This window comes from Neospora caninum, chromosome II, assembly GCF_000208865.1.
Source record: "Neospora caninum Liverpool complete genome, chromosome II".
Lineage (NCBI taxonomy): Eukaryota > Apicomplexa > Conoidasida > Eucoccidiorida > Sarcocystidae > Neospora > Neospora caninum.
This window is the reverse complement of record NC_018387.1, coordinates 312,117-320,749: the sequence shown is the minus strand read 5'-3', so window position 1 is coordinate 320,749 and position 8,633 is coordinate 312,117. Positions and strand designations below refer to the sequence as shown.

The 8,633-nt window shown below is 54.4% G+C and overlaps 1 protein-coding gene across 1 annotated transcript; it reads left to right on the top strand.

Annotated features, from left to right (window-relative positions):
- NCLIV_004930 (conserved hypothetical protein) lies at window positions 1–5,627 on the top strand (the record flags this gene model as incomplete). Its single annotated transcript, XM_003880003.1, has 10 exons — window positions 1–8; window positions 73–330; window positions 668–701; window positions 1,048–2,061; window positions 2,297–2,371; window positions 2,612–2,668; window positions 2,846–2,944; window positions 3,540–3,625; window positions 4,023–4,829; window positions 5,351–5,627. The coding sequence occupies 10 exons, from the start codon at window positions 1–3 to the stop codon at window positions 5,625–5,627; spliced, it is 2,715 nt and encodes a 904-aa protein (XP_003880052.1).
- Between the last annotated feature and the right edge of the window lie 3,006 nt (window positions 5,628–8,633).

The window sequence follows — 8,633 nt, the reverse complement described above, 5'->3', positions numbered from 1 at the left end:
ATGGCGGGGTAAGCCAACGTGTCTGTTCACTGGTGGAGAGGTGCGGGTTTTCTCGCTCACTCCTGTTCCCAGGCGTTTTGAGTTCCTGCGAAAGCTCAAATCTCCTCAGAAGCCGCGCCCTCGCATTCAGATCGCTTCACCCTCGCCTCTTTGGAAGCTTGAGGCGGTCACCGTCGTGTGGCAAGCAATGCCGTCCGTCTCTGCTTTTCGCACGTTGACTGCCGATCCTCCGGCCCTCGGTATTCCCGAGACATTTTCCGTGTTTGCATACCGCTCCTTCGGTCTGAAAAACTATATCCAGGCACAGGCGGAGCCTGAACAGGAGACGCTGTGAGCCTTTCCTCTTCGTAGAAGAGATTGCGCGCAGGGACACCAGGCATGCAACGCATGCTGATAAAAAAGAACGTCCATATCTGCCCAGTGAAGCAAAATACAATTCGAGAGAGTCTTCAGTTACGACACCCGACGCGTGGTCCGGGGTTGGCCCAGAGCCTCTTGGGTTCTGTCGACCGTGCCGTTCCTTCTGTGCCGCAAACGTCTCTGGTTCAGATCTCCCCCCCGTGAGACCGTTCCCTGTGGAGGGCCGAGGTTTTTCGGGGAGGGGCTCGGCGATCTCTGACGATTGTCCAGCCTGAGGTGTGCATGTGCTGTATGTGTTGGTCTTCAGGTGTCTGCCTTCATTCAAGAAGAAACGGAAGCCGGTAAACGAAACTGCTTCGTCTCTGTTCTCTGTCCCTGTGTTCGGAGGGCTTTTTCGACTGGCTCCAAGGCGCCGTTCTCGTTCTCAACTGTGTATCCAGTTTTCCACTGGCCTTGATTTCACTTTTTCGCGTGTGTGAATGCCTTAGTAGGCTCAAGGCTGCCCTCCAAAAGGGTGTCTCGCGTCCTGGCTTCTTTCACGTAGAAGACGAAGTCGTTTCGTCTCTCTCTCTGTGTTGCTCGTGCCGCGTGTGTCCGACATCGTCGCGCTGGGTCTGTGGGACGGGTGCCGCTTCCCGCGGTTTCGTCGCATTGTTGCGCCTAATGTTTCGCATTTTGTCACTTCAGGAGCCGGAGTCCGAGCAGAAAGAGGACAAGGACTCTTCGAAGGACCAAAATGAGAGCGACGCTGCCCAGCCCAAGAACGAGGGAGAGGAAGCCGCCGAGTCGAGCGAACCGAAGGCTAGCGACGAGAAGGCACCCAGCAAAGAGGAGAGCAGTGACAAGAAAGAAAGCGACAAGGAAAGCAGCGACAAGGCAGCCGACGCGAAATCCGATTCGGATTCGGAAACGAACAGTCCAGATGAACGTGCCGACGGAGACTCGAGTTCCGACGCCGACGCTGAGGAGGCTGAATCCGTGCATGCAGTGGCAAAGAGCAAGAGCAAGCGCTCTGAGTCGAAACCGTCGTTAAAGGCGACGTCGAGGTCGGACACGTCGGTGTCGGCAGCATCTTCCCGCTCCAGGAACTCCGTTCGCAAATCGGATGCCACGTCCGAGTCTGTCAGTCGTCGCTCGTCGGTGGCTTCGGCCCACGCCGCAGTGAACGATGCGCGCGCGGCTGATCCACTGGAGGAGCAAATCGCGTTGCTGACAAAGGAGCGAGACGAGGCGGTCCAACTCCGCGACTCCGTGAGCGCAAAGCTGGAGGAAGTTCGCAAGGAGAACGAGAGTCTACGCCGCGAACTGGACGAGGAAAAGCAGAAAGTCAAGGATCTCGAATCTGCGCTTTCCTCCGCGACGACGGCTCCCGTCGCGGCATCTGTCGCTGACCAGCAAGACCAGAACACTTCCACGCTGTCAGCGGCCGTGCCCGGGGAATCTCAGTCAAGCGAAAGCGCCGAGGCCGAAGGGAAATCCTCCCCGATGGAAGCGACGCTTGGGTCTCCTAACTCGTTCTCGCGCCACTCCTCGAAAGCGTCAGGCCTGAGCCAGGCTCCAGAATTCGAGCCGGTGGAAACGTTCACCCGAAGCTTCTCTCCGGCGCCTGCGGCGGTCGCTGCGGTTCCTGCGGAGGAGCGACTAGAGACGGATGAGGAACTGAAGAAAGTCGTTGCGGAGAGAGATGCCCTTGCGAAGCAGGTGAGAAAGACCGGTCCAGAGATGCAGAGCGGGAGGGACACGAAGGGACGCAAACGGCGAACCTCTTCGGCTGCAAGAACGGCGGGAGAGGGGACGGCGCGAATCCACACTGGTGACGGGACTAGGAAAGGACAGCATCTGGGGCAGCGACTCCTCTGAAAGACGCAGGCGTCGGGAGGTCGGCAAGCGTCAGAAGCGCCTTGTCGTGCTTCTGTTTGCACTGGATATGGTGCAGCTGGAAACTGCCGCCGCCTTCTACACGTCCCACATTCAACGCGTGACAGACATTTACAATCGCGTCGTGGCCAGAGTAAGGAAGCCGTTGCAAAACGGGCGCCGCAGGTTGCTCGACAAACAGAGGTGGACACGGTCTGGTGAGCCTTCTGTTTTCGCAAGAAGATCGCCTTTCGAAAGAAGAGCCAACAGAGGAACAAGCGAGGTTGCGGGTTCGCAAATGCCCTCGAGCTCGTTGAACCGAGATAGAACAGGCTTTTTGTGGCGAGCTGTGCAATACGTATATTCTCCCATGCTGTCGCATTCTTCGCTTCAGGCCCAGGCTGCAGAGAGGAAGAAGAACAAGTATGCGGAAAAGCTAGCAGAGCTTATGGTAGGCACTGTCTCTCCAGCAGCTGTCCGATGGCGTTTTTTCTCAATCGATTCTCTGCTCCTGCGAAAGCTGCTTGGCGAATCGCCTGCGTGTGTCTCACACGTATCTGTGCCTGAATGCGTTTTTCGGAACAGCAGCGAGAGGGGGCGTGGCTTGTGTTTTGCTTTCTTTCCGCAGATGATGCAGGCGGCAAACGTCGAAGGAGAGGCTCGAGAACTGCCGCAACCACCGCAGCCAAAGGCGGAGAGGGCGGAGGTAGAGGCCCTCCGTGTTCAGGTAAGAACGCTAAGGCATGTGCTCTGCAATCGATCCTGCGTGTCCGTTCGCTTGTCGCGTTTCTGCACGACTTTCGTGTGGAGTTGAAAGATGCGCGTAATTCGAGTACCCTGCATTCGAGGCGAGATGCCTCTTGAGACATACACCGTGCTGGTACAGGCTTTTTTCTTGCTTAACGAGGTTCCCTTCACCGTTGAACCCTCGTACCGTTTTTAGATTGCATTCGCTATGTGTGGCCTTTCCGTGGTTCCTTTGCTTCTGTTTCGGTTGCCAGCCAGAAAGCAGAGAGATGCCTTTCGTGGGTATGTCGCTGGTTCGTCTGCGACAGGAAAACACTCCGGCGGGCTCCAGGGGCTTTCTCTTACTGTCCTTCCAGAGCGTGGTGGAGGCAGTTCTACACAGTTGATGTATTTTGACGTGTGCAGGAGTGGCAGAACGGAAACGCTTTTCCGCTGTCTCTCTCTACTGAGTACTGACCGAGGCACATACGTTTCTGCCCACACCACCCCTGGTGATGCTTCGCTTTCTAGTTCGCGGTGCACATTTTGGTCGAGGTGCCTGCTGTTTGGTGCTTTCCGGCTTTGGCTTTCCTCAGAACCAGGAACTGGAAGACCGCCTGGGCGCGCTCATTGACCGCTGTTATTTGCTTCAGCAGGAGCTGGTCAATGCTCAGAAATGCAGGTGAGCGGTGGACCGCTTTTCTGAGGTGTCCTCCTTTCTAGAACGGCAGTTCTGGAAGTGACGCGCAGTTTTTCGTAGAGTCCTTCGCGGTTGTTTCCGGCCGCTGGCTCGAGATTACGCTGGGGTCGAACGGCGAGACAGGCACCAGTCGAGGATGCCATCTGGCTACTGTGTGGAAGTGAGATCGTGAGCGGTGAAGCCTACGGTTGCACGTTGTGGGTTGGGTTTTTGGAAGGTGGAAAAAGGACGCCTCTTATCTGTCGTGCTAACGTGTCTTGACGATCCTTCTAAAAGGGGGCTGTGGCGTCAGCACACCAGCTTTAGCGGATTACGACTGCATAATTTGACAGCCGAACTGTGTCTTTTGTGTTCCCATTTTTCGCGTGCGTGTGTCCAGCGCCCTGCCTCACTCGCAGTCGATGAGTCGGCGGAGCACGTTGCGTAGCCATCAAGAGCCGTCTCGGCAAACCACACTCGTTCCTCTATCTCGCAAGTCATCCGCGTCAACTGCTCAAACACTGGTTCCGTTAGACCAAAGATGTGCCAGTGCCGGGAGCGGTGACCCCAAACTTCTTTCTCAGGCAGTGGAACGAGAGCAGACACGCTCCCCCAGCCTGGTTCCACGAGACAGCGCGTACGAGTATCCCAGACTTCTTTATGAAAAGGAAGATGAGACGCGTGAAGAAGCTGCATCTCCAGAATCCCATGAAGAGACAGCGAGTACACCCTCTCGTTTAGGGACTTTACGGCTCGATTTCGGCAATACAGGGGACGATGCACCGCTTCGTCAAGTGACTTCCCGAGTCACCTTCTCTGTTTTGTCAGGACAAGGGGGGCGATCAAGCCCGAGAGAGAGCTTGATATCTCTATCTTCAGATATGTTTGCAGAACCTGAATCGCGCGCGGGCACCCAGGCCACGAGTTTGCGAACAATCCCCGAAGAAGGGGGCAAACCGGATGCTGCGATCACTTCCAAGCAAAGCACTACGTCTGTACCTCCGGACATGATTGTTGAATCTGAATCGCGCGCGGGGAGCCGGTCCACGAGTTTGCGAACAATTCCCGAAGCGGGCGAAAAGCGGGCGGTTGACCTAAGAGCACTTGAACGGACTTCAAGCGAGAAAGGCATTGAAAGCTTCCTGACTCAGGACAACGACGATGGTAACAGCGTGCTGAGCAATTTCTCACGGCGAAGCGGCCTGGAGTCACAGTCGTCCGGGACGCCCAGTAAGAAACGTCCAAATTAAGCATCAACACGTTTGACGTTACTTTGTGTGCAGCCGCACCCGTACTTTTTCAAACACAAAGGTCGAAGAAAAATGGTCCATGGTCGTTGTGGTGCTGTACAGCATATCGAGAAACTTACAAATTTCGGAGTAAAGCGGAGGTGTTTTTGCAGCTGCGCAGGTCTCGACTTTGCGGGTTCAAAAGTCTGGAGTGCTGGTTTCGACAGAATGCAACTCCTGTGTCAGGGTTGAAAGTAGAAAGGCCGTCGCAACTGCTTTTTTTCCGTCCTACAGTTGACATGGGGTTCTCTTCTCAGCAGCTGACTTTCGGTGGATCGACTGCGGCAAGGGAAAATGGTACATATCTGGGGAGTGTTCTTGAAAGTTCTCCGCTGTTGAAGATCTATCGCATGAGGCTGCATTCCCTCAGTCTTCTGCAAACTCAACAAGAGTTATCATTCCCCGCTCCGCCTCTTGTCCTATTTTCTTTTGCAGCTAGAACCTTTCCGAGTGGTGGGGCGCCTGTTCTGGTGACGGCGCATTGCTGCGGGAAGGCAGTAAAGAAATCGGATTTACGGAACATGGAAAACTGTGGGTGCACTGTGTGTCGGAATTGCCTGAAACAGGCACTGACTTCCTCAAAAGAGGACATTCGAAATTTCATGGGCAGCGATCCAGTCACCGGTGGCACGCAGTGGAAAATTCGTTGCCCCAGATGTTCACATCCGCAGATCGTGTCCACAAAAAAATCACGTGGTTATAGTTTTGTTGCGTGATTCGTCAGCAACGATGCCGGCCGGAAACGTGACACCAGGAGACTTCGTTTGTCCACCGCTGAGTTTAGTGCAAAACATGTTCAGGTGTAACGTAAGCCCAGGTAGGGGTCGAATGTGCATGAAAAACATGCGCCTTTGTTGCGGAAGCAGACCGATTTGTGGTCGCGTCTCTGCGCATTCACTACGACGTTTAGTTTGTTCACCGGAGAAATTCGTTGACACGACACGGGGGGAGGACTCCGCTTATCCCCAATTCCTCTGTGTTTTGACGCAGCTGTATTAAACCAGGTTGTTGCCCTGTTTTGCTAGTCGAGAGAAGCAATTGGCAGCTTGTAATACTGATGGTCTGACTGGATCACCACAGGATAGCCTTCCACCGCCGTATGCGGGGAAGTAAGGAGAGCACCTGTGGTGAACCGGGCGTGTATCTCCAGGATCCACAAATGTTTCGTACCTGTTGCAAATATGTTCGCTTACATCTGGAATCAATAGAGCTGAAGTGGCACACGTCGACTTTGTCGGGTCGGTGGAACCTTTCCGTACCGACCTTACTCATTGTATTCAAGTACTACACGCACGTATGAACTTTTTAGGGGGTGTATGGGACACAGCGTCTTGCATCTACTCACATGTGGAAGAAAGCCTATCATGGCGTTTACACGTGGCGTCTCTCTTACAGAAAATCGAAGCTTCCTTTGGCAGTGTTTTAAGCGCCGGGTCAGACGAGTGCACAGCTGATTTCGTGTCAACGATCATTGTACAGAATTCGTAGACCTTTCGTCAGATGTTTGATTCTGGTTATTTCCCAAATCGTGTTCGGTACTCGAGAGAAAGTGCTCCTGAGTGGCCGAAAACTACGGGTGATTGCTGAAGTAATACTGCACTAAAACGCCTCTGGCGTTGACTCACAGCACACTTCATTAACCCAATCTGTACAAATAGCATTGGCAGCCAAATTGAGGTCCCGGCTGCCGGCGGCGTACACGCTGACGGCGCGGCCAACAGGTCACGCTCAGCACCCAGTTCTTTAGATTACGGTGTTCTCTCGCGGGCACATGATGCAAACATTCTCAATTTCAAAATTCTACTCCACCTCCTTTCCGCCACAATGCGCGTCCTGTAGTCCTGGGGCATTTTCTGACTTACCTCTTTCGTCCAATTGAGATACGGCGGCTCGCGTCCAAACATTTCCTAGCAACGCAAAAAACCCCTAAATTTCGCACTTCCGCCGATTCACCAATTTACCCTTGCGCTGCCTGGCAAGTGCGGCGTGACGGGATTATACCGTTGTCCGTCACAAACCGTCACAAAACTGTGACAGCGCTTGGGTTGACGGTGGGAGCAACACGATTAAGAAGAGCCATAAAACGCACGCAGACGCTTCCCGGCGACACGATATAAATTGTGATTCCCGCATGCTTTTTACGTGCAACCGCAGATAGACTTTCTGGCAACCGCAAGAGATTCGGGTATACGCCACCTGCGATAGGTTAGGCGGCACCCGTCCAACCAGTGGGTCGATATCCCCGTGTGTTGGGGCAGGGTGGAACAGCAGAAAGTGCGAATCAGTCACACAGCGCAAGGTGGGACGCTATGTAGTGTCCCAAAAGCAGCGAAAGGCACGCTGCGGTCACTATGGATGCGTACTGTCTATACCTTAATGCGCGGGGTTGCTGCGCTTCCGCTCTGGTGTGATTCGGCCTCGGGGTGCGGCGAAAGGGCGGTTCGGGAAAAAGACGGGGGGCGCCTTGCTGCTTTCTGCCGCGCTCATGCGTTCTGCGGTCGAGATGGTGTGGCAGTGCTGTAGGCGTCCACAACCGCCCTCCCCGCCCCAAAAACACAATGAGAGCGAGTGAAAATGAAGAGTGGGTGAACTGCGTGGAGAGAGCGATAGAAAAGGGAGAGTCTCGAGTTGGAAGGCGGAACGGCTGCAATAAGAGAAACGCGTTTTGGAACCAAAAGAGAAGCGAAAGACGTCCTTCTTCTGCGGCGAACGGTGAGAGACGGAGAGCGTGTGGCAAGGGTAAACCGTGGACGCCAGAATGTCCGGTGTTTGGTTGCATACGAATAAGGTTCTTGGCTTTTTGTCTCCGAAATCATTCTTTGAGACTCAAGTTGGCAATGGTTGCGAGGAGATGGCTCTCCTCACGAACCGTTGGCCGGATGTTGCGGGAGGGCGAGACTTCGTTTCTGCAACTGTGTAAACTGACAAGCACACCCATGGAAGTGTTCGAGACTTCGCTCGTATGATAAGGCTGGCTCCTTGTTCATGTCCTATCCCCACGCCTTCCCTTTTCTCTCGTTCGTATATTTCGGTATATGTTTCAAGTTGTCCGCTGCATCCCGCAGCCACGTCGTATCGTACTCACCGGCGTTCCCCCCCCCCCCAACCCCCCCGTCACTCCCTCCTGATACCAGCCGGGGACGTTGTGCATGTGTTCCCTCGCGTTGACTCCTATTTTCCGTATTTCTGTACGATTATACGGCAATAATCGTTGTATTTGGTGCATAGGGTGTGCTGGCGGGGCCGCCAAGTGCGCCTGGAAGCATTTCATTCGCCCGGGCGCTGTCAGCCGGTCACCTCTCTGCTGTGTACATACAGCTGCGGTACCGCCAACGACGGTGCCCACTTCGAAGCCATCATCTTCGTCCGTATCTTCTTTAGAGGTGTCTATGGTTGTACGGTTGCTTTTATGAAGGGCTCTCGTGGGAAGGTTGAGTCAGTTGCAGGTTGGGAGGAGGGAGGGCACTCTGCCACCGCTATTGTGCCGAGCTGTCACCCTGTTTCGTTTTCCAGTGTATCTGTTGTCTGTACTTTTCAGGACGCAAATACCAGACCGCCGTGTCGGAGTCGAGAGGAAAGAGCGAGCGGTGCTTGCGACGGGAGTGAGAGGTTGCGTTGCGGAGGTCACGAATCACGGCATTATTGGCCGGGTTTGTGTTTCTCTGCATCAACGAGGGTCCTCTTAACCGGAGAGGTTACCTCGATAGTCTGTTCAAATTAGT